At 34.5% G+C, this 25,806-nt stretch overlaps 1 protein-coding gene across 1 annotated transcript in view; it reads left to right on the top strand.

The window, feature by feature from the left end:
• The first annotated feature begins 2,777 nt into the window (after positions 1-2,777).
• The window catches only part of LOC130238476 (CDP-diacylglycerol--glycerol-3-phosphate 3-phosphatidyltransferase, mitochondrial), a 54,211-nt gene continuing 31,182 nt past the window's right edge, over positions 2,778-25,806 (top strand). The window contains exons 1-6 of the mRNA XM_056469509.1: positions 2,778-2,893; positions 7,702-7,903; positions 10,664-10,741; positions 11,442-11,538; positions 18,190-18,379; positions 21,133-21,311. Of these exons, the coding sequence (XP_056325484.1) occupies positions 2,778-2,893; positions 7,702-7,903; positions 10,664-10,741; positions 11,442-11,538; positions 18,190-18,379; positions 21,133-21,311 (862 nt within the window). The remainder of the gene's footprint in view (positions 2,894-7,701; positions 7,904-10,663; positions 10,742-11,441; positions 11,539-18,189; positions 18,380-21,132; positions 21,312-25,806) is intronic.

Genomic DNA, 25,806 nt, shown 5'->3' with positions numbered 1-25,806 from the left:
TACTGGCTGGATTTGTTCCACACGCCACCTATAGGTTGACAGCAGAAGACCACCCTCTAAAAGGACAGGACAATTTTACATTCATATTATAAACTTTAAATTGTTGTGTAGTGTAACCAGTTACAGTACCGTAACTTAAAATATTATTTTTGTATTGTATCATATACAAATATACACTCATATGTATCATATACATATATACACACACCGGCCACTTTATTAGGTACATCTTACTAGTACCAGGACCCCCTTTTGCCTTCAGAACTGCCTTAATCCTTTGTTGCATAGATTCAACAAGGTACTGGAAATATTCCTCAGAGGTTTTGGTCCATATGGCATGATAGCATCACGCAGTTGCAGCAGATTTGTCAGCTGCACATCCATGATGTGAATCTCCCATTCCCCCACATCACCATGATGCTCTATTGGACTGAAATCTGACTGTGGAGGCCATTTCAATACAGTGAACTCATTGTCATTTTCAAGAAACCAGTCTGAGATGAGTTGCGCTTTATGATATGGAGCGTTATCCTGCTTGAAATAGCCATCAGTAAAAAATCACCCAGACCAGCCTGTATGGCACCATCAACCATATCACGTTCAAAGTCACTTAAATCACCTTTCTTCCCCATTCTGATGCTCGGTTTGAACTGCAGCAGATTGTCTTGACCATGTCTACATGCCTAAATGCATTAAGCTACTGCCATGTGATTGGCTGATTAGAAATTTGCATTAACGAGCAGTTGGACAGGTGTACCTAATAAAGTGGACGGTATGTGTATGTATATATGTATATAAGTATATATATATGTATATATATATATATATATATATATATATATATATATATATATGTATATGTGTGTGTGTGTGTATGTGTATGTGTATGTGTATGTGTATGTGTATGTGTATGTGTATATATATATATATATATATATATATATATATATATATATATATATATGCACACATATACTAAGATATCGTTTACACAATAGTGCATGTGAAAAAGGTAGGTGCCAGGTTGTGACCTAACCAAAATATTTGTCAAATAGGCTATTTTTAATATTTAATCCTGCCTAAATACTTATGTATTTACTGTACCCCTGACTTTGTATCTGAAATGCATTTACTGTCACAAAGGTTGAAATTTAACAAAAGTATTTGCAGCGAATGTAATAAGCATTGTATAATAATGTAATTAAAAATATATTTAAGAAAATCATTTATAATGTGAATGCATCTGAAAATCCGATTAGGTTGTTTCCTAGTAGAACATTTCACAATACCATGTGATATTATTTTGTATTTAATTTGATTTGGAAACAGGGTAGGTCAAAGAAGATGCTGGTTTGGAATCTGATTATACTTACAAAAGTGATTTTACATGCTTAGAATGGAAATGCAAAAAGTTTATCTATTGTTTCAAATTTTAAAAATGTAAAAAAGTATATATAATTAAACTGTACGTACTGTACCTTTAGTAGGGGACTTCTGTATGTTAAGAATGTATATACAGGGTATCTGCAGGGTCTTAAAAAGGCTTAAAATGTCTTAAATTTCAAAAACAAAACTTTAGGATTTAAAAAGTTTTAAACTTGCAGAAATATTGTCTTGTAGGTCTAAAATCATTTTAAATGGGTCTTAATTTTAGTTTATGTAAAGCTACTCAATCGATGCAACCACCAACAAATACATCAACAAACTTTTAGAGCAGTCTGTTGTGCATACATTTAGTTTTATTTTTATTTTTTTTGTTGTTGTTAATTGATGGGTGATGCTGTAGCGCAGAAGGTAGTGCTGTCGCCTCACAGCAAGAAGCTTGCTGGTTTGAGCCTCGGCTGGGTCAGCTTTTTCTGTGTGGAGTTTGCATGTTTTCCCTGTGTTCGCTTAGGTTTCCTCTGGGTTCTCCGGTTTCCCCCACTTTCCAAAGGCATGCAGTCCAGGTGAATTGGGTAAACTAAATTGTCCGTAGTCTATGAGTGTGAGTGAGTGTGTATGGATGTTTCCCAGAGATGGGTTGCGGCTGGAAGGGCATCCGCTGCGTTGGCGGATAAGTTGGCGGTTCATTCCGCTGTGGCGACCCCGGTTTAATAAAGGGACTAAGCTGAAAATAAAATGAATGAATGAATGAATGTTGTTAATTGTTTAATAGTTATGTTGCAAAAACTATATAACTAGGGTCTGCTTCTTTTGACATTATTTCAAATATGTGGCTAAGAAATAACACTTTTTTTTGTTTGTTTATCGCAAGTACATTTTTTCCCTCATTGATCGTTAAAAATCTTTGGCGTTTACCCCTATTTAAGTCTGAAATTTAATTCCTCATGGTCTCAAAAAGGTCTTTAAACGTCTTAAAATTGACTTTGTAAAGGAATTCCACGTATACAGAAGGCTGTATATTTTATTATTTAATACACGATACATGAATGAATAATTTGTTTTTTTTAAGATTCACAAAGATACACTGCCAATGATACCTGGTCAACATTACAAGTTCTTTATCCTCCAATCCTGTGTCCAATCCTATGTAAGTCTTTATTAAAATATAAAGGAATCCCAGATCAGATACAAAAGGCTAGTGAAAATACGAAAATAAATGAACAAATGAATACATATATATTTTGAAGAAGCCAACGATACATTGTCAACCCCGCAAGTCAGCATTTTCGTTCTCTCCAATCCTCTGTATCGTGACCATCGTGAGTAGAGTACAATGTGTATGGAGTGAATGCGTTTAGATAAAGTTTCTACGTTCAAAGAGCAAGTAAAAAAACATGGCGGCGCCCATGAAATGGAAAAGACTTGTGTTCTCTGCGTATACTCCAGCCTTTTCCTGGGTTTTTACAAGGATAACAGACCGCTTTTTCAGGGCACATGATCGGAGGAGAGGGTAAATCATAACCACTGCTTGCATGACACAAAAACAGTAAACCGAAATCGCGTAAGGTAAAGTCTGGCGTGTTTGGCTAACGTTAGCTTGTGGTTGTGTAAGGGAGAGATCTTACATTCATGTGAGGAGGAACAGTTATAAAAGTGATTTAGGAATAGTTCGGATGTCTAACAGCGTTAGGAACATTTAAGCGAGTGATGCTTTGGCTTTATTAATGTTCATCAGCTTATTTTAAGTTAGGAACATTACATAGTTCACTCTGCAAATTTATAATTTTCAGTAAATGCCATGAAAGTGAATATTTACTCGTTAACATCTTTCAAAATGTAATATTTTACGTACTAAAGAAACATATAGTTTAATACGCCATATGGGTTTGTAACACAACGTTTTAACCAACCCCACAATGAGCTGTCTAAAAGGTTAGTTATGGTAGTTGAGCTAACTAAATAAACAAGACTGTAGGCGGATGACCAGGGTTTGTCAGCACTTTTTTTTTATAAAGCGATATCTCTTCTCTAAATTAACCATGGTTTGCTTCAAGAAAAGCCTAAAAACGTTGTTTTAGTTGTATTTATTTGTAACATATAGTCGTATTAGTCGTATATATTTGTAAAATTGACAGCAGATGATACGAGAAGCAGATGATGGTGTTTTATCAAATCAGGTGGATCCATTTTAAAATATAATTATTGGTAGATGGTAGTTGAGCTAACTAAACAAACAAGGCTGTAGGTGGATGACCAGGGCTTGTCAGCACTTGTTTTTAATAAAGCAATATCTCTTATCTAAATTAACCATGGTTTTTCTACAAAAAAAAAAACCTAAAAACATCGTTTTAGTCGTATTTATTTGTAAAATTGACAGCAGATGATACGAGAAACAAATGATGACGTTTTATCATAACCGGTGGATCCATTTTAAAATTTAATTATTGGTAGATTGTAGTCGAGCTAACTAAATAAACAAGGTTAAATGACCAGGGTTTGTCTTCAGCACTTGTTCTTAATAAAGCGATATTCCTTATCAAAATTACCCTTGGGTTGTTACAAAAAAAAAGCCTAAAAACATTGTTTTAGTAGAACTTACAGTCCATAAGTAACGATTGGTTATTGGTAAATTAACCAAATAAATTATGGTATTTGTTGTAAAACTGTAGTTATACAAATGTTAATAATCAATATGCTAAAAAAGTTTGTTATTACACTTTTACTATAATAAAACTATGATTATTTTTTACATGTGAAACTATTTGTTTTGTAATTTAGATGTAGTTACTCTTGATTGCTGACTATATTCTATGGTAAATCTATATATATACTCCCAGATGCCTAGATACACACACACACACACACACACACACACACACACATATATACATACATGTGTATATATATATATATATATATATATATATATATATATATATATATATATATATATATATATATATATATATAAATATAAATATAAAAACACTTCCAGATGTCTCTTTAAAATGTGTATTTTTCCTCCTGACTGGAAAATGCTTACAAAGTTGGCATTTAGCTGATCAGATATTCTTGTTAAACCACTGTTATCAGATGAGAATTGCAGTGAAGGAGGCTCATTCAAAAAAAAAAAAACCCTAAAAGTTCTGGTTTACAAAGCCGCTATTCATTGCTTGCATTCTTCTAAAAAGGTGACTTGAATCAAATCCATTTTCAAGCCTTAAAAATGGTTTGCTAAATTTGAAAGTGTGTTTGAAGCTTGTTTTTAAAGCTGGCTTGATATGTATGAGTGCCACAGATACTGTAGCTAGCTCATATAGATTGTTAATCTCACCCACGGCTGACCTACACATTGTTTTACGCTCGGTCTCGGCAGGGTCACGGCGCTCTCAGAGGCGCCTCTTTTCTTTTTGTTTTCTCAGGAGCTCTGTGAGATCTACTGTTGTGTGCGGTGAGACTTTGGGTTCTGTGAAGAAAAGCACCGTCTGGGTCTTAGAGAACTCGCTGTGACCTTGGTGTTTGGCAGGAGATCTGAGTGAAGGGTTGCAGTTTGAGACTTCATGCTGTGTCATGCAGACCATATTACTGCCTTTGTGTCTTCTGAACGCTGTTGCGTTTGGAGCTGGATGCAGAGCTGAGTCCTGAGAAGCTGGAAATCCAGTTTTTAAGAAAATAAAGACTTGTTGGTTTAATTATTGCTGTTTGGAACTGTTAAGCTGGTCTAGGCATGGGATGATAACCATTTTCAAGGTTTACAGCAATTTGAAAAAGTCAAGGTTTTAAAACCATCACATTTTTTTGCTATACTGCTCCTACGGTATATGTAAGAATTTTTTATATATATAATTTTTTAGCAGAAAAAAACTTTTCTCCAGCAGAAAAGATATCCAAAGATGCTGTTTTAAATTGTAATTAGTTTTTTACCCAGACATTTAAAAACAATATAGTTTAGAGCAGTAATCAAAATACCATGAAACTGTGATGTTTTTATTCAAGGTTATCATACCATCAAGAATTATATGGGATAAAGAAACACAGAAAACTTTTTTTTTTGTTTTTATTGTTTTAATATTTGTGTTGCATGAGGTGACAGACCAGGAGTCCGTTCTTCGTACCTTGCTTAAATGATCTAAGATGATTTGGCTGATCCTGTATCTTTTAATCTTAATAACTGATCTCTGGCTTATTTGGTTCTTCAAATAAGTTCACAAATCAGATTAAAATGTCTGGATAAGCTGATCTAAGATCACTGCATGTGTTATGAAGGACAGATCTATCGATCTTCGAAATCATGATCAGCAATGCAACGATTGGCTGACGGCAGAGTAGCGTAGTGACATCATCTGATTAATATTCAATTAGCCATGTGAGCTAAATTACATAAAATTTGTAGTAAACGTAAGTATGTTAGTTTGATAAATATGATACGCCATAACTTTCCACCTCTGTTGTGGGCTACAGGCTTTACACTTTCATGTGTCAAGAACATTTATCAATTTATTTAGTTTTACATTTAGAGCAGATTAATCGGTGTAATAACTGGCTGTTTAAATTAATTCTGCATCAAAAAAGCATTTTAATATTGCTGAAGGTGTTTGAAACGTTTGTGAAGCTTCAAGTCATCAGCATAGGCTATTATCTGTCTAAACATGTGAATGACTGCACAAAATTATCATTCCTTTAAAAACAAACAAACAAACAAAAAAAACAGTTAAATTGTGCATGTTGACTTTAATCGTACACAAATTGTTCTAAAGCTGGATCTGTACCTTAAAATAGTACCATTTGTATCTAAAAAGTCCATATTGATAAATGTTCTCTTTGAACCCCCATCTTTAAAACCATTTTACTATTTTCCCAAGTGTTTATAGGTTACTACAGAAAGAAAATATCATAATTCGGTACATTTTTTCAGGATTACCTTTGCTTGAAATGAGCCAATCTAATCCTGTTTATATGAAATAAGCCTGCTCCCGAGCAGGTTTGAGCTGTTGCTATGACAACAACTCCTGAATCAGTTTTGAAGAACGAAATGATCCTTGATCATGTCAAATTGTCAGTAACCAAATCCAGCTAATTAAGTAATCCACGTATGAAGAATGGACCCTAGGGCACAGCAATATTGATTTTGATTAGCTGGTTGAGTCCTAGGCTAATGCTTCAGATTTGTTCTATAATAATAATAATAACAACACTAATAATCATAATAATAATTATATATACATTTTGAATGTTGAAGAACATTTAACTTATTCAGGTAGCAAAACAATCTTTTTAGGTTATTTATTGAACTGTTATAACTGTTTTGTTTCATAAGACAATACAAAAGTTAAAGGTAGGCATGGGCTGGTCTAAGATTTAGATGGTATGATAACCTTGAATAAAAATGTCACGATTTTACAGTATTGTGAAGACTGCTCTAAAGTTCTTTTTAAATGTCTGGGTAAAAAAAAAACTTTTCCCCCCCTGAACACAATAAATTTTATTTTGAGAAACATTTAAAATCTTTTGGAACGCGTCATTCTAAATAATTTAAAAAATCATTGACTTCTGCTGTCTTTATTCATTTTAAAAACACAGATTTCTTTACAACACATAAAAAAAAAAAAAAAAAACGCATTAAAAAAACCCTTACATATACTGTAGGGTTGTAGCGGTTTTAAATCCTTGACTTTTCCAAACCACAATAAACCTTGAAACTGGTTATCATCCCATGCCTAGTTTGGGGTCAGCAAGATTTATTATTTTTTGCCAGAAAATAATGCTTTTATTCAGCAAGGAGGATGCATTGAATTGGTAAAAAGTGACAGAGAAGACATTTATACTTTTGTAAAAATGTTTATTTCATGAGTGCTGTTGTTTTTAATTGTCCAGTCATTTAGGAGTTCTGCAACTGATTTCATTATTGATAATTACAATTACTTCAAAGCACCAAATTACCATTTGAATATAGCCATTGTTGCTGACATGGTATTACAACATAAACAAATATTTCACTATATATCTAATTTCGATAAAATAAATGCAGCCTTGGTGTGCATAAGAGGTATAGAAAAAAAAAGAAAATAAATAAATAAAAATAATCAAATGAAATAAATATATACATTTTTTTGGAGATTGAACAGGAAATTAAAACCAAACTAACAGTTCAGCATCACTCATCAACTGTGAGATTTTGCAATATTTACAAACACCGTACACGAAGACACTCCAGTGCATTGTGCACAGTTAAAGCTTCCTGCCAGCCTTGCTCTTGGATTCTGATTAAAGGTTTTTCCTTCACTCATTATTTCTCTCTTACTTCCTGTAATCCTGCAGGTCTGCGGTGCTGCTTTTGGCTCCTCTCCTGGCAGAGGCGGATTCAGCACCCCTGGCCTCCTCCAGACCTCCAGGCTTCACTGGCGTCGAGGGCCTTCACTCCCGCTTCCACTGGATGGCAGATCATGTACCTGCTTTTAGGGTCCCCGGAGGCCGCATTCGCATCCTCCACTCACCTGATGAGTTTTATCAAGCCATGAAGGTGTGTTTCTGTTTTTACTGCGTGAACGCCAAGTAATTGCACCTTCAAAGAAGGTTGTAAAAAATCTATATCTTTAATATCATGACCCATATATCTAATCTCACTCAAATTAGTGACTCTCTATCTATTACAGTCGTGTTTATTTGTAAAATTGACAGCAGATGATATTTACGAGAAGAAGATGATATCAAGAAGATATCAAAAAAAGGTGGATACCTTTTAAATATAATTATTTCTTGGTATTAGTGTTTAAATTCAATGTTAAAATTTTATATATTTAGTTTAAAAAAGTAAACTGAACTTGTAGGGGACAAGTTTGAACCCAAAAATGACCAGTCTGTCAGATGAAGAAGAGCCGGAGTCAGAGATTCAAATAAACAAAGTTTGTTGAATATAGCTGGCAGTTTCATCAGCAGAAGCCAGCTTCAACACTCGCAAAAGTTTTTAGGTTGCTCTGCTTACAATCTCAAAACAACAACAACACTTTTACATAACGTCATTAACTGCGGCATGCATATAGGTGTTTTAACCTAATTGGTTAAGTTCCACGTGTTTGCATGTGTACAATTCTGAATGATATCTCAATATCTCAAGCATTCAAACGTCAGACAGCTACTAGGTTGTTCAGAGTTGACCCCAGACCTATGAAATGATCCACAAAGAAATAGAACACACATACACACTCAAAGTACAATCTGTTTCTTACCCAAGGCTGAGTGTACTCTCAGCCAACTTTTCAAAACTGAACTCATCCAAACTGGCAGCTTACATACAAAGGAGTTTACTTTAAAAGATTTAACATAGGGCTGGGCCAATAAACGATATTAAATCAAATGGTGATAAAATTTCTGTCAGTAACAATGACTACGTTTACATGGACATCAGTAATCAAATTATTTGCCTTAATATGATTAATGTGTTCACATGAGTTGCTTTTTATATGTTTCTTTCATGATCTCGTTTCACATGTTATAGCACATAATTTAATCAACGTCTTTGCGTCACCGTGCTATCGGCATTACCTCCAGAGTTTCGTGTAATTTCGGGTGTTTCATTTTTATTTGTTGACTTTAACTGCAGTTTTCACTTTTACTTTCATTCGGGAAAAGTTCATGCATGCCCCCGTGACAAACAAGTTAATGGATGCAACTATAAACTGCTGGAAGAGTGTTGATTTAATGGAATTTGATATGGCATGCTGAATGGAAGAAAAAAACCCTAATATTACGATGCAGATGTCTGTGGTCTTCACTGACTCTGTAGGTGCAAAGAATAGTGTCAAAAATAGTGCCGTGTGTGTATAGACTATCCTGTTGCAAAACGCAGCAAAAAGTCCTACATGAAGGTAATAGTTTGATTAAGGTGTTTACATGTCTGTTCTGCACTTCAATAATGCCACTAAAATCGGCACACGCCACATGTCTTAATTCGATTTCTCTTTAGTTCAATTATGACCTTAATCGGATTAAATTAATCAAAAATCGCTGTTTACATGGTAGACTCTTAATCAGAGCATTGTCTTAATCGCATTAAAATTGAATTATTGGTGTCCATGTGAACGTACTCAATGATAAACATGTTACTTTTGCCTTTTTTACTCTATACTGATCTAAGAGCCAATCATTTGGCAGAAATGTGCAACAATGGGAATCTAGAAGTATGTTGAAATTAGAGATGTACCAAAATTTTGGCCAACGAAGATTTATCGACCAGAAATGCCATTTAATAGACCCTGTAATTTTTGTGGCTTCAGTCATTGTTGGTGTACACTTTTAAATCTGGAAGCATTAACAACTTATATCGAAATATATATCGTTATCGTTCAATATTGAAAATAATTATCAAGATTGCAATTTTACCATATAGCTCAGGCCTAATTTAACACATAGAATGGCAGTTGTTTCCAATTCTTCTAGAGTCCAGGTCTACTCGAGAGGTCTCTGATCTGACTGGGTAGATCCTGAGGAAACAAATCATTTGGCATACAGAAAAAGCAATGACACATATTCCAGTTTTACTCTGAAATGGGATGACACTAAGGTCATCATATAATCTAGGCTCTTAAACATTTAACTTTATTAGTAGTCATAAAGACATAAGAAAGGATGTGTGTTACTCCATCCTGGAGCGGACATCCATCAGAAAACCCACACCATCAAACTATCTTAATTAATGTATGATTTTACATTATTTGTAAAATATCACTAATGTGTAATAAATGAAATGCTTGGATGTGAAATTCAAATTTTGCTTTTATATGTTTGTTGTTTGTTTGTTTGTTGTTGGTTTTTTTTTAATAATGAAGCTTTGGAAAAAATGTAAAAAACACTTCAAACTTATTCTCAGTTGTCTACATTTGCCAGTTATATATGCATGTTGTAAGTGAAATATTAATTTATGTTTTATTTGGTATACTGATAATGACATGTTTGAAAAATGTAAAAAAATAAAAAGTATTATTTCAAGCATTTATTTATATTTATATTTAAATTTATGTTTTTTTTTTATATTTAAGTTTAAATGAAATCGTGCAAGATTTTAAAATCGTCATTTTCAGTCAGTTTTGAAGACAGTTGTTTGTAAAGTAGATATAAAACACAAATTAACATTTTACTCAATCCATAAATCTATTAATGTATAATCCGTGGGAGCCAATAAAAACATTTGAAGTGGCTTTTTAATTCTTTCCAGAGCTATAACTTGTAAAAAAGCTTATAATCGCAGTGTCTCTCATTAAATGTGTTCTTTCTGTTTGCACAGGCTCGTATCAAGACAGCCAAGAGTCGTGTGGTGATGGCATCTCTGTATCTGGGCACAGGACCACTAGAGCAAGACCTGGTATATTTACTGTCACTGAGTTATAATAAAACAATGTCCAAGCAGGAAAAGACTATGACTGTGACCTGATTGAGAATTTACATAAGAGGAAACTGATCAGGGAAGCGCAGGCGTATCTAGTTTTCTGGTTTAACCCCATAAGACAATGAAGAACTCATTAGTAAATCAAACAACAAAAGGAGTAGCTAATGTCACAGCTAAATTCAGATTTGTTGAATATAAGAGAACTTAAAAAATGTATTCCTAGGAAGAACTTTGTCATCATAAATCAAACTGAAAAATCTTATCTAATGTGTTTTAAATGTAACAAATTTTCAAATATTTATTTTTTGTACCTTTTATTGAATTATGAAGTTGTTATTATTCTGTGATAGAATTTTTTTATTAATCTTGCCATGAAATAGTCACAAGTTCCTGTTGTGGCAATAAATAGACAAACAAACAAACAAATAAAACCTCAGAAGGGTTTTATATTTTGATCTGCTTATGTTTATGAAATCTCAGTAGTAACATTTTATTTATTCACCATCTAATTTCCTTGTTCAAATCAACACGCAAAACTAGCCAGGCAAGTCCTGAGTTTTCTGCAGGAGAAAACAAAGATGGTGCTGAACTCCTGTGAACTCTACTATTGAGTACAGTACAGTACAGTATATATAATTAGAGGCTTTCATCAACCACTGTCTAATTTCTTTTGAAGGTTGATTGCATGGAAGAAGCATTAGAGCGCTCACAGGAAGATCACACACCTGATCTCAAAGTGTCGTTTCTGCTGGATTATACCAGAGGCTCTAGAGGTCTGTTTTACACACACTATCACAAACACACACACTCCATTTGGACAGACGCTAACTGCCATATCCAAATAAAAGGGATCGTTTACCCAAAATGAAAATTCAATAATCAGTTATTAACCCTGCTTTTTTTCCAAACCTGTTTGAGTTTATGTTTATTCTGTTGAACACAAAAGAAGATATGTTGAAGACTGTTTAAACTGGTAGATCTTGACTTTCGTAGTATTTCATGGATGTCCATGACTGCTGGTTTCCAACATTTAGCAGAAAGGCAAGTCTCAAAAAGATTTGGATCCACTTAGTTACCCAAAAAAAGAGAATTCTGTCATTATTTACTCACCTCTTACTTGTTTCAAAGCTTTTTGAATTTCTTTTAAATTTCAAAAGAAGTTATTTTGAAAAATGCTGGAAACCTGTTACTATTGCAGGGTTTATATGGTCCTGGAAAACCTGGAAAAGTCATGAAATTTTGAAAAGGCCTGGAAACGTTTTGGAAAAACAAATAAACCCAAAATGTTTTGGAAAAGTCATGAAATTTGTTTAACAATTATTCGTGTATTTGAAAATATTTGAGATGAACTTGACTTACACTTGACGCTATATTTGATGGGTAAACTTTAAAAAACTTAAATGAGTAAAAAAAGCAATAATTTCAAAAATCAAAAGCAATTTTAGCTTTGCCTCCCTTTCACTCACTTTCACCGTAATTCAAGATGCATTTTGAGTAAAACAATGTCTAACTGCAGAGGTAAAATACTGTGGGTGCTAAAGGCTAATTTGTACTAATTTTAAGTCAGTGAAAACACAAGACAACATTTATAACAATTTTCACGCAGACAACAAGATACTTTCTAAAAACTATTTTACTGATATAAAAATAAACATAAACTACACGAATTGTCACATATTTTTTGATATGCTGTAATAAATTTGAACATTCATTTTTTTATACCACGTGTATGTAGACATTACATGAAACAAGATCATGAATATTTACCTGAAAGTTTTGTAAAAGTCATTGAGAAGTCATGGAATTTTAGTTGTAAAAATGTGTATGAACCCTGCCATTGGCTTTCATAGTATTTGTTTTTCCTACTATTGAAGTCAATAGTTACAGGTTTTCAACTTTCTTCAAAATATCTTCTTTAGTGTTCAACAGAAGAAAGAAACTTTTAAAAGTTTGGAACCACTTGAGGCTGAATAAATAGTGGGTAAATGCTTAGTTTTGGGTGAACTATCCCTTTAACTGTGAGTCTAATGAGTGCATTCTTTCATGGCAATTTATTATTTATTTTTTTATCCTTTGAATTGTAGTCTAAACAAAAATATCATAATATCCTGTTTCAGTATTTTTCAAACAATCAATGCTATAGTTTTCAGTTTTCTTATTTAAAGTGCCCCTATTATGGATTCTAAAAGGTCATATTTTGGTTTTTGAAGTCCCCAAAAAATGCTGATATGCATGCAAGGTCAAAAAGCATTTTCATTGTCTTATAATGTGCATTTATGTTTACCTAAGTATCCCAACGACTGTAATATGATCTGTTTAGTGATTAATTTTTCCAAACCCTTCCTTTTGGTGATGCTAATCTGCAGTTATTGGTCAAATGAACCAGTCTGTTGTGATTGGTCGACTACATGAAGCATCAATGCCTTATAAGTGTTGAATTTTTAAGCAGCCATGTGCAGAATATATGTGTGAGCCCAATGCTGGAGCGTGTTGATAAAGCATTCCAGTGTGTACACCAGCAAAATGCTCTATTCTTAATTATAACTCCAAGTAATAACAAGTGGACAGGCAATGTTTCGTTCTGATATCACAACAAAACCCCTAAGGATCCATTTGAACAGTGAATCAAATTAACGACTGTTAGTCGACTCTTTTTTTTTTAAGAGTCAAAATTTATGAATACGCATTGTGCGCTTTCAGATTTAAATAAAAGTTGGATGTTTTTATTCACTGTGTGCTGTTACACACTACGTGAAGTGTCATTTTCAAAAAGCTATATTAGGGGGACATAAAGAATTTGATGAGGATTTTTATGAGCTACTGTACATTCGCATGATTGTGTAACATGCATTAATGTTGTTGACATATTGTCACCTTAGAATTATAAGGTTCTATCTGACATTTTTGTCAAAATTGAGTTATTTACATATTCTTATTAAATAACAACTTATTTACATTATGGGATGTTTTTTATAAGTTGTTAACATTTTAAGATTTTTGATTAAAAAAACAAATGTTTCACACATACTGTTTGCTATGGAAGGGAAAATCTTTGAAGCTCAATATCTCAAAATCATTCAGAACGCAGATAGAACCTTATAAATCCAAGGTGACAATATGTTATTGCAATAAGCTTTTATTAGTTAATGTTAGTAAATAGTAAATATGAACAATTGAACAGCATTTATCAATCATAGTTCAGCATTTAGTAATTAGTTATAGCTAATATAACTTATTACCTAATATAACTACAGCTAATAGCATAGTTCAGCATTTACCCCTTAAAATACTAAATAATGCTTGTTACATTAATGCACTGTGCATTAACATCAACCAACTATAAGCAACTGCAGTTTTATTAACTAACATTAACAAGGATTAATAAATACTGTAATAGATGTATGTTCGTTGTTTGCTATGGAATAGACATGAAGACGGATTGAACCCAAACGCAGTTTATTATGAGAGTAGTGAGACAAGCAGGGGTCGAAAACCAGCAATGACAACAGCAGAGTAAAGCAAAATTCATAATTCAGAGAACGCTCGATGGACGTCAAGCGTTCTCCAGCCCCCGGTGCCTAGACTGCAGCTCTGCACAAGACAGTTTGGCCAGAGGAGAAATGGTCGTGCTCAACTTAACCTGGTCTCTCTCAAGGTTTTTTTTTCCTTCACTTTTGTCAATTGGTGAAGTTTTGTTCCTCACCACTGGCTTGCTTGGTTTGGGACTTGTGGAGCTGAGCATCAATGGATTTGCTCTTCAGTGTTTGGACTTTCACTATTGAAAATTAAACCACACTGAACTGAACTAAACTGAACTTCAACTCTGAAAACTGGACTAACGCAGTTTCAATTTACTAGAACTTCTATGTTAAGCTGCTTTGACAAAATCTACATTGTAAAAGCACTATAGAAATAAACATTAATTTAATTGAATTTATATAACAGGCAAAAGGGTCTACACAGGTGGCAAACAATCAAAAACGAAAGAAACATCCAAGTTGTCAAAAAAATGTTTAAGAAATAAACAATGAAAAACACTTGGTAGTGACAGCAATATATAGACTTGAGTGTGAATGATGTATATGTTATCCATATAATCAGAGATAATGTCCTACAGCTGTGTCAGTGTAATCAGGGGGAACTTCAAACCAGTGTGTAAATGCAAGATATAATGGGAGTTGTAGTTCGGAAGGATACAGAGAGTACTCTCCATTGAGATCAACAACAACAGTTTATGCTAGTAAATGCTTTAACTAACATGAACTAATACAACCTTATTGTAAAGTGTTACCAGTATAAGATATCATCTACACTTAAAATGTGAGTCTGATAACATCACTAGTAAATGTCAGTGTGGACAATTAGTCTTAAAGACTGGATTTCAAATCTAGATCAGATTTGTGTTGTGTGAACAAAGCTTTACAATCTCTCTAACTCACTTCCTTCTTTTATTGTTCTGTGTTTTTTGAACTTTGTGTTTTGAAAAGTTTTCATCGGATTCCTGTGAAACTATCAGAAGGAAATCATACCTACAGGAAACCCCCTGCTTGTGTTCATTTCCCTTTCTGAGTAATATGCATGCGCCACGTCTGTTCTGATAGAAAAGCAATGGGTGTAAATTTGGAGCTCTTCCAGTCTTGGTAATTGTAGGTTAGAGTTCAGACCTCCTCCCTCCCCTTTTTTTCAAACTTTTCTTTTACCTTGCAGATTACCTAACAGGAACTTAGTCATTCTATTGACTGTTTTCAATGTGCTGTAAAACTCACCCGATGATGCTGTGAGAATTCATAATCTAATAATTTACAGTAACTCTGGCATCATATTGCAGAGAAGACCTTCATTTAGTGGTTCAGTTTTTACATGATCTCATAGAATGAGGTGTAGAAGACATTCATTTTTAAAACAAGTTGGTATATTTATTATATAGAATTATGATTTTGGTCACACTTTACAATAAGGTTCCATAAATTAATGTAATCAATAACATGAGCTAACAATGAGCAACTTCATTTTCATTAAGTAACATTAACAAGGATGAATAAATACGGTAATGAATGTGTTGTTCATTATCTATACATGTAATAAACAAATTAGCTAACATTAACTTATGGAACCTTATTGTAAAGTTTTACCATAATGTTTTTGTAATTAATGAAAAGAAGATTCCTACTGTCAAGATTGTATCTAATGATTCCAAACAATTTCTCAGTTTCAGTTTCCTGAAAAATACATTTTCCTAAAAACAATTGACAACAAATGTACATATGCAAATGCAGTATTTCTAATTCTATTGTTTAAAATTAAATAAACAAATGCATATATCATAACTAAGACATCACTCATAGGTAGGGCCAGACGGAATCTGTGGACGTTTTTTGCTATTTCTGCTGAGAATTTTGCTAAAAATCTGCAGATTTTTGCGGAATTATTTTGGGAGTATCTTAACTAAAACCTTAATATGTGAAATAAAAAAAATCTCTTTTAAACTTTTATTTAATGTTTAAAATGCAAATCCAATTAGATTCGTTTTATTTGGTAAACAAAGCAAATACAAAGCATTGTACATAAATCAGATGAACTTTTTAATATTAGTCAATAATATTACTGTAATTAATTTAAAAACTGAATAAATTTAGATTTACACATATTTACTCAAGTAAATAAACAGAATTAATGATGGGCTGAAAAATCTGTGGAAAATCTGCGGAATTCTGCAAGCGCAGAATCCATGTGGCCCTACTCATGGGATAAATTAAATATAACCAATTTATTTTAAAATAATTTGTTAAAGGGCACATATTTTACACCTTCTTCCAGATTTAGGATAAGTCTGTTGAGTCTCCAGAAATACGTCTGTAAAGTTTCAGCTCAAAACACCCATCAGATTATTTATTATACCTTTCAAATATTGGAATTTTCTGCTTTAAACACACTGTAGCTGTTTTTGTTACCTGTGCCTTTAATGCTAGTTCCTCCCGCCCACCGGTCCCACGTGCCTGTCAGACTGTGCCTCAATCTGCAACTGCGTCAGATAAACAGCACAGTGACAGACATGAAGGAAGCAGATCTCACATAACGTTTGTGAGAAATACTACAGTGATGAGCTTTCCCAATGATTATTTTATGTATTTGTTGTGGAGTTAATTCAAGCCTTTCTGCAACGATGAGTCACACACAATGTCGCTACAAAGTTCTTGCGCACACACACACACACACACACACACACACATCGGACACACACACAGATAGCACGTTTAACTTTGCACTGTTTTTGCATGGCAAATGTGACAGGATGCGCGTTAATATCCACTGCTGTATGGATATCTGTTATGTTAATGTATAAAATAAACCTGGTTTAAAGTCCACAAACCGGGATTGAAGCGTCTTTTATAATTGTACTGACATGCGGCGTTGGTGATGAAGACAGTAAAATCGCTGTAATTTAATACAAACATATTTTAAACTCATTCTTGATCACATTTAATGAACATAGTGAGCTGAACAGATCTTTTAATCCAGGTTGCTTTGCGCATGTCCTGTCCTGTCTTGTCCTGTTGATGTTACTATACACGTTACTACTGAGACATGTTAATACGCAGCAGTCAATCAATTTGGTGGGTGGGAAACCACACGCCTACGTCATGTTGCAGTGGGCCTCAAAATGAGAGGGATTTGGATCCTATTTTAACATCAGAAAATTAAAAAATAGAGACTTATTTTCTTTCTATCATCCCAATATGACTGTGGACACACTATTACCTACACACATTTCTGTCCAAACAGCTTCAAAAAGAGGATTTTCATCATTGGTGGCCTTTAAGTCTAGTAAATTGCTAATTTTGTTTTTTTTGAAGTGAACTTTTATTCATGCTCTATTATAACCTAAAGGAATTTTTGGGATTTAAGGATTAATGTACATTTTTTTATTGAAAAACACAAAACTAGAAATTTAAAATGAATTCATTTTATGCTGAGTGGTTAAAACAAAACTTTATTTGTTCAGTACATATTACTGATAAATGTTTTGGTATATGAACACATGCACTATTAGACCCTGTTAGAAACATTTTCACAACAGCCTCTTGCTTCATGTATTTGTCAAGGTATTTGTCAAAAGTGAAAATTCTATCATAATTTCCTCACCCTTTACTTGTTTCATACCTTTATGAGTCTCTTTATTGAACAAAAAAGAAGACATTTTGAAGAAAGTTGGAAACCTGTAACCATTGACTTCCATGTGTTTTTCCTACTATGCAAGTTAACGGGTAAAGGTTTTCAGCTTTCTTCAAAATATCTTCTTTTATGTTCAACAGGAAAAAAGAAACTCTTAAAGGTTTGGAACCACTTGAGTGTTAGTAAATATTGAGCAATTTTAAATTTTTTTGTGTGAGCTATCCCTTTAAATATGATTTGCCCTTCTGCAGGTAAGCACAATTCCCGCACAATGTTACTGCCGCTCCTCCAGCGATTCCCTGAGCAGATGAGAGTGTCGCTGTACCACACACCAGACCTGCGAGGACTCCTGCGTCTCCTGGTACCTGAACGCTTCAATGAAACCATTGGCGTGCAGCACATCAAGGCATACCTTTTTGACAACAGTCTCATCATTAGTGGGTGTGTATACAATACGCATACATATGAATGACTAATAGAGATTCTTTCCAGTATCTTATTGAAAACATTAGTTAATTTCAAAGGGATAGTTCACCCAAAAAATAACCTATCACTTACTCACACTGAATCGGTTCTAAACTTTTATGAAATTCTTAATTCTGCTCAACACATTAAAAGATATTCTGAAGATTGTTGGAAAACAGCAGCCATTGACATCCATTGTAGGAACCATTGTCTATTTTTCAATTGTTCACAAAAAATCCATTGTTTATTTTTTATTCTCTATTTTTTAGAGAGATATAGTGATTTAAAAAAAATGTCTGGTGCAAATGTGACACTTGTAAATTTACATGGGGCTTCAGCATCAGCGCTTGACAGAGGGTGTGTCTGAAGTTGGGGCTGACGCGATTGTCATAGCAGCGTTAGCCAATGAAATAAGTCAGCAATAAGCCACTATCTGAGCTGGTGTATTTGCATACAGCGATCTGACTGGCTGACGCTTCCGTTGACGCTTGAAAAGTTGAGCAAGTCCCAACTTCTGCAGTGAGCAACGCCTCTGAAGCGGCGCAGACAGATCCACATTAAAACGCCTGACGTCACCCATTAAAAGTGAATGGAAGCATTGAAGATGACGCCCCGTGTGAATGGGGCGTTAAAGTGTCAGAGAGATGAAAGACTGGTGGTTTGTTTCTACTGGTGGCTTGTCAAGCACACTCACCTGTGTGAGGCACATTCAGAATTGCAAGATTTTTTGAGGTTGTTGAGTGGTGTGGTGGGGGAGAGAAGAGAGGGTCCTGGTTTTGTTCACAGGGTGTAGAGTATATTTTGGCATTTTTGAGTATGTCCTCTTTTGTGTTCAGCTTTAGAAAGAAAGCTCAAACGGGTTTGGAACAAGTGAGGATGAGTAAATGATGATACATTTTGGTTGAACCAACACTTTAGTTATCCAGTGCTTGATAAACACAATGTAGTTTCTTTTTATTTTACTTATAGTAAAATAATTCTTTTTACTTTTGTACTGTCAGTATTGTTACTCTACATCAGTAGCAGAATTTATTGGTAAAAGAACTGACAACTGTTTTTAGCTAAAAACTAGCATAAATGCTTAGAGATTATGACTAATGAAATGATGTTTAAAAGAAGCAACCCTCTGTGTGATCTGTGAAAAATTCTGTCCCTTTTCATATTGTGGTTAAAAAATTGACTTTTTCCTAAATAACCCTTCTTGTAAGAGCTTTTTAGATTAAAATATTTTCTTGGAGAGAACACACACATTTTAGTGCGTCAGATCTAATGAGAGAGGAGAAGTGACATCATTTCTTAATTTCTTACATATTTATGGGAGATAATTCAGTTTAAAAGTAAAGTACAGTAAAAGAATTCAGTCATAGACCAATCTTTATTAGAGAAAAATTATTTTTGAACTGTCTAATGTTGTGAAAGTATAAAAATCACTGTTTAGGTCTCTTGAAAATAAAAAATAAATAAATAAATAAAATACTCTGATAACATTCATTCATTCATTCATTCATTTTCCTTCGCCTTAGTCTCTATTTCAGTGGTTGCCACAGCGGAATGAACCGCCAACTATTTCAGCATATGTTTTACACTGCGGGTGCCCTTCCAGCTGCAACCCAGTATTGGGAAACATCCATATACACTCATTCACACACACACACACACACACACACACACACACACACACACACACACACACACACACACACACACACACACACACCAATTTAGTTTATTCAATTCACCTATACCGTATGTCTTTGGACTGTGGGGGAAACCAGAGCACCCGGAGGAAATCCACGCGAACACGGGTAGAACATGCAAACTCCACACAGAAATGCCAACTGCAACAGCTGGGAATTGAACCAGCAACCTTCTTGATGTGAGGCGACAGTGCTAACCACTGAGCCACCATGCTGCCACTGATAACACTAATAGATAATGCATAACTATTTCAGACAACAAGAAATCATGATTTATAAAACATTGTATTGTTATGGCTGGTAAGATCTGTGACAATGAGTAGAACATAATTAAAATAATTTAAAATACATCCGTTTGAGTGCGTCACGGTGGCGCAGTGGGTAGCACGATCGCCTCGCAGCAAGAAGGTCGCTGGTTTGAGACACGGCTGGGTCAGTTGCCAATTCTGTGTGGAGTCTGCATGCTCTCTCCATGTTTGCATGGGTTTTCTTCGGGTTCATGGGTTGCTCCGGTTTCCCCCATAGTCCAAAGACATGTAGTATAAGTGAATTGAATAAGCTAAATTAGCTGTTGTGGAAGTGTGTGAAAGAGTGTGTATGGGTATTTCCCAGTAATGGGTTGCGGCTCGAAGGGCATCCGCTGCGTAAAACATATGCTGGATAAGTTAGTGGTTCATTCCGCTGTGGCGACCACTGATTAATAAAGGGACTGAAATGAATGAATGAATTTGAATTAAAAATAGAAAATAATGATCTTGGACACTAAATAAGCCTGCAATTACTCATTAATCACTCATATGTGACAGCAAAACTGAATACAACACGACAAGATACTGATACGTAAACAGTGTGATTTGTTGTGGTTGGTTAAATAAAATATGCGTGCAATGTAAATACCAGCCAACGTGTTCCCACAGTGTTTGCTTGTCATGGTTTGTTTTTAGACTGTATGGAGCTCATGCAAAAACAGCCTCCGCTCAGTGTAGGAGGGAGATTTGTTGCCAACTTTGAGTATGATATCATCTCATACAGGGCCAATCTGAGCGACTCCTACTTCACCAATCGGCAGGATCGCTATGTTCTTCTGGAGGACTGCAGGGAAGTTGCTGATTTCTTTGCTGAACTGGTTGGAGCCGTGGGTGACGTGTCAATGCAGCTCCAGCCTGACAACAGTGTGCAGATGATGGAGGGAAGGGTGCATCCTTACAAAGGCAAGTGTGAGGGATCTGTATATGCATTGTCATACACCATTCAAACTGATGCCAAAGTTCATTGAAGAGGCTAAAAGGGGATTTCACTGAGATTTCCTTATGGTGTTCATTTGCATTTGCTGTGTACGTGGCTTGAGTTACATAAATTGTGAGAGATAATGCAAATGAGGAAGAAGTCGAAACACATTCACAACATGCCGAACATCACTTCCTTAGCTTGGAGGCTGATTCGGAGTGACAGATCGTGTGGGATGCAGGTCATGACTGTCAACTGACTTATTTAAAGTTCAACTATTGTGATCCAGGCAGCAAAAGTTGTTCTTAAAAGTCCTGAAAGATAAATGTTTTGTTATGATTGCTGCAGCCATGGTCTGTGAGAATGGGCCATGTTTAAATAGATTGGTCCTTCATTATTTGCTTAAACCTTTATATGCAAATACTGTACACATTATTCATATGAAGTTGAATGTCAGGGCCCTGTATAAACATATATATATATATATATATATATATATATATATATATATATATATATATATATATATATATATATATATAAAGAAAACTATTCATAATTCTGCCACAGCTCATGGTCAGCTCACGTGTGATTTTGCTGTCATGAATACATCATTACATGAAGACAGATATGAAATTTAGGTGAATTATACCTTATAAATACAATATGCAAAAAATGCTTTTTCACCATTTGGAGGTGTCCACATTGCTGAGAAACCTATATAAAACAATGTAAAGACTTGTGAAACCGCCTATATGCTTCTCCCCTAAACTTGAAAATATAATTGGGCATCATGATCTTTTTTGGATTAATCGTGCAGCCCTTGTGTGTATATATATATATATATATATATATATATATATATATATATATATATATATATATATATATATAAAAATCCTTACAAATATGCAATTTTTTCCATGACATTTCCATGATATTTTTTGTAATAAATAATGACATATTCAAACTTTTAAATTTAGTCTCTTTATATTAAATTAGGCTGACAGAAACTGAATTTTTCAGAGTAAACCCCTCACAAATCGATCTTTTAAATTCATCTTTTAATAGGAAGCGATACAATATTATATTTGTGCATATACATTAGATTAGTCAGTACTGAAGCCAAATCTAGAGCTTGTCTAACAGAATAACTTAGGATAACGGTCCAAAAACTAGTAAACCCAAATTTATATGTTATAGAGAAATATTAAATACAAATTTTAAAAAGAGGAAAAATCAAGAGAAGCAAAAATATGAGAAAATATTGTTGAAATTTTGTAGGTTGTCATTTTTTTAAATTATTTTGCTTAAATTTAATTTTATTATCTTTCGGTTTCTAAATATGTTTAGTGACTAAAATATTGTTTGAATAAATATATCTGTTTAATCTGTTTTGTTTAAATTTACCAAAATACATTGCCTATATTCACTGAGAAATAAATCAAAATATTAACTTTCAAAATGGGCTGTACTCAATTATGCTGAGCACTTTATACTTTTTTTGTCATCTTGGAAGTATTAATGTTTTACTTTTACAAAAACAATGGGACGTGACTTCTGTTTCCCCTTTCCCTTATTTCCTCATAAAAGCTGTTTGTTTGTGTGTACGATAAATAACGTCAGTGGATAATTTAAGCATGCAGTGCTACACAATCACGTGCATTGCTTGGTTAAAATGGACCGTGTAGTATGAAAATCTATTATTTATTAAGAGCATCCTTGTTTAGGTGCAGCTAGACTGTCTAAGTGCAAGTGATCAGGCAGCCTTATCAGCATTTTTCTGGCTATGAAAGTATTCCTGATAAGAGAAATGACTGACACTTGTGGTTTCCGCCCATTCTGAAATGCGTGAATCAGAAGGTATGATGGTAAGTTACTTATTTCCTCATAAAACTAGCGCTGTGGTGGTAACACGCTGAATAACAGGAAGCTTAGCGCCTGCTTTTTTCAAGATGCTGATCTTCGGCCATTACTCGGTGTGTCTTACGCTCCCCAGGCTCAGTGAGAAGCGCGAAACGAGTCAATGAGTGATTATGCTCATTCAGCTTCAGTCCATATCCGTAACCCAGCGCCGTTCGATGACATAATCATGGCAGAGCGGGCCCACAGTTTGTCACAGATCCCAGAAATAGTGCAATGATGTCACCTTGCTGGTGGTAAGTGATCTGTGCTGGGAGGGTTGGAAAGGAGAGATGCAGGAGGATGATAGATTCGGGAAGGAGCTATTTGGACTTTGCTACAGTCTGTCAAGACAATGAGGTCAACGGGAAACGATGGACTGATAGCCAACAGCAAGAATAGTGAAGTATGACGGTAAAAGGAGAACGAGCTGGAGTGTGGAGAAGACTAAAAAGCTCCAGTCAGGGTGACATTTCTAAATGCAGCTCAATTGTTATGGTATATGTAGGACGAGAGTGCCAAAACATCATTTTCCAGTAAGAGTAAAAGGCCTGGTTTATTTCAAGCAGAATCGAAGGCTAAAATCAGGCCAAAATGAAGTGTGTTTGGGGTTTGTTGCCAAAATTCACTCACCAGAAAAGTTAGCTTTGGCTATGAAATGACTTTGAACTAGCGTTAAAGTAAATATTCATTCATTCATTCATTCATTCATTCATTCATTCATTCATTCATTCAATCACTCACTCACTCACTCACTCACTCACTCATTCATTCATTTTCTTTCAGATTAGTCCCTGATTTATCAAGACCTACTGTAGACTACGAGGTTCTTAATGTATGTCAGCATAATAATTTTTACCAATGGATTATTTTGGTGTAAAAGTGTTACCAATGAAAGTTTGAAAGCAAGCAAAACACAACTTTTGGCCCATCAACTGATTACTGATGTAGAGTCATCTCTTTGTCAGATATTTGTAGATTTAAGGAGATTTTTCAGTGAACATGAGATACGTTGCTACTAAGGGTACAATCAACAATTTCAACTTGCAATGCTTTGAGATTTACATTGTTTCCCTCATCGAAGCTGTTGAGTACACCGTGTTCAACCTATTGTCTGTATTTCATATTCTTCTTTGCTTCAAACTGTTTTTAATGGGATTCACCTCATAGCAGGTTTGTTTCATTCATGGCTCATAACGTTTAAAGAAATACTTTTTAAAGCGGGTATGGCTGTGGCTATTGCTGCATCTTCAGCTGTTGAAGTCTTTGGCAGCCCATAAAATTGTAGGGTGAAAAGTTGTGAAATTTGGTGCAACTATGAAGGACAGTCTTAGCATTATCCACTGCAACTTTGGAGTCTCTCACCCAAATTTCCATGGAAAGAAAAAAAACAGATAAAACGTGTGCACTTTCAATAAAATACAAGACACTTTAGATAAAACATCTGCCAAATGCATAATTTTAGGTTTATGTCACCACAAGACTTTAGACTTTTGGTATGGTGATACTGTATATGTTTTTTTGCAAATAATTGCTCAATAGTTTGGCCAAAATCACAAGATTCTTCTGTTTAGGTTTTAAGAAACAGTGCTTTTTTTGTAAATGCTTTATTTTATGAATGTATTCATTAAAAATATGTGTTCGGCACCATGCCTGAAGGGACTCAAATTTTGGCCTGTTTGTTGGCAAAAAATATAATGAAATTTCTTAAGCGCTAATCATTTAGATTAGGGATGTGCTGATCAGGTTTTTTTTGCCTCCGAGTCATTTGATTTTGAGTATCTACCGAAACCCGATCCGATACTTCTATAATTCATAAAGACTTAGTTGAGACATGGGAGCTACGGACGAAATCCATATCTGTGGTGAACAAAACATGGGGTACATCTTATAACAGGACAAGTAGTTGGTCAGAAATCTTCTTTTAAAGGGCTGGCAGAGCTGTCTTTGTTAAATAGTGGTGAGACGGCATTTCAAATTGAGGTTCTACGTTTGTTTTGGAGGTGTTGTATTAGGTTCGTTGTACTAAATGTATCCTTTTCGTTTCCACATCTTGCAATGCCAAGTTTACATATCTCACTATTTTGGCAATAGCAATGTTGTCATCATCAACTTTATAATACCTCCAAACCACAGAAATCCTCGTGCTTTCCACTTTAAGCTGCTTCTGTGTTCTACTTTGCCAGCATTTAACCAATAGCATTTCTGCAACAACAAGTGATGTCATGCCGCACTCGTTGCTGTTTCTGTGTGAAGTGAAGAAAGAGATCTAACTCTGTGCCATCGCATAGCTATAGATAAAAAATAATGAGAATATATATATATTTATACAACAGTTCTGTCTGGTTCTCGAATCTGATTAGCTGATAGCAGTGTGATATTCTGCAATAACACCACTCGTACAGCCTCTTCACCTTTGTGTATTACTCAGCCCACATAGACTAACAGCAGATCAATAAACTCACTATAGTTTGACAAATATTGCAGCTGTTGGACAACATAATGTACTTTTGAGGCTTTTTTAGTCGAGAATGTAGTTGTTTAGATTGCAAGTATGCAGTTTATTTATAATGATAG

This window comes from Danio aesculapii, chromosome 12 (assembly GCF_903798145.1).
Source record: "Danio aesculapii chromosome 12, fDanAes4.1, whole genome shotgun sequence".
Taxonomy (NCBI): domain Eukaryota; kingdom Metazoa; phylum Chordata; class Actinopteri; order Cypriniformes; family Danionidae; genus Danio; species Danio aesculapii.
This window is presented reverse-complemented; position numbering and strand designations above follow the sequence as displayed.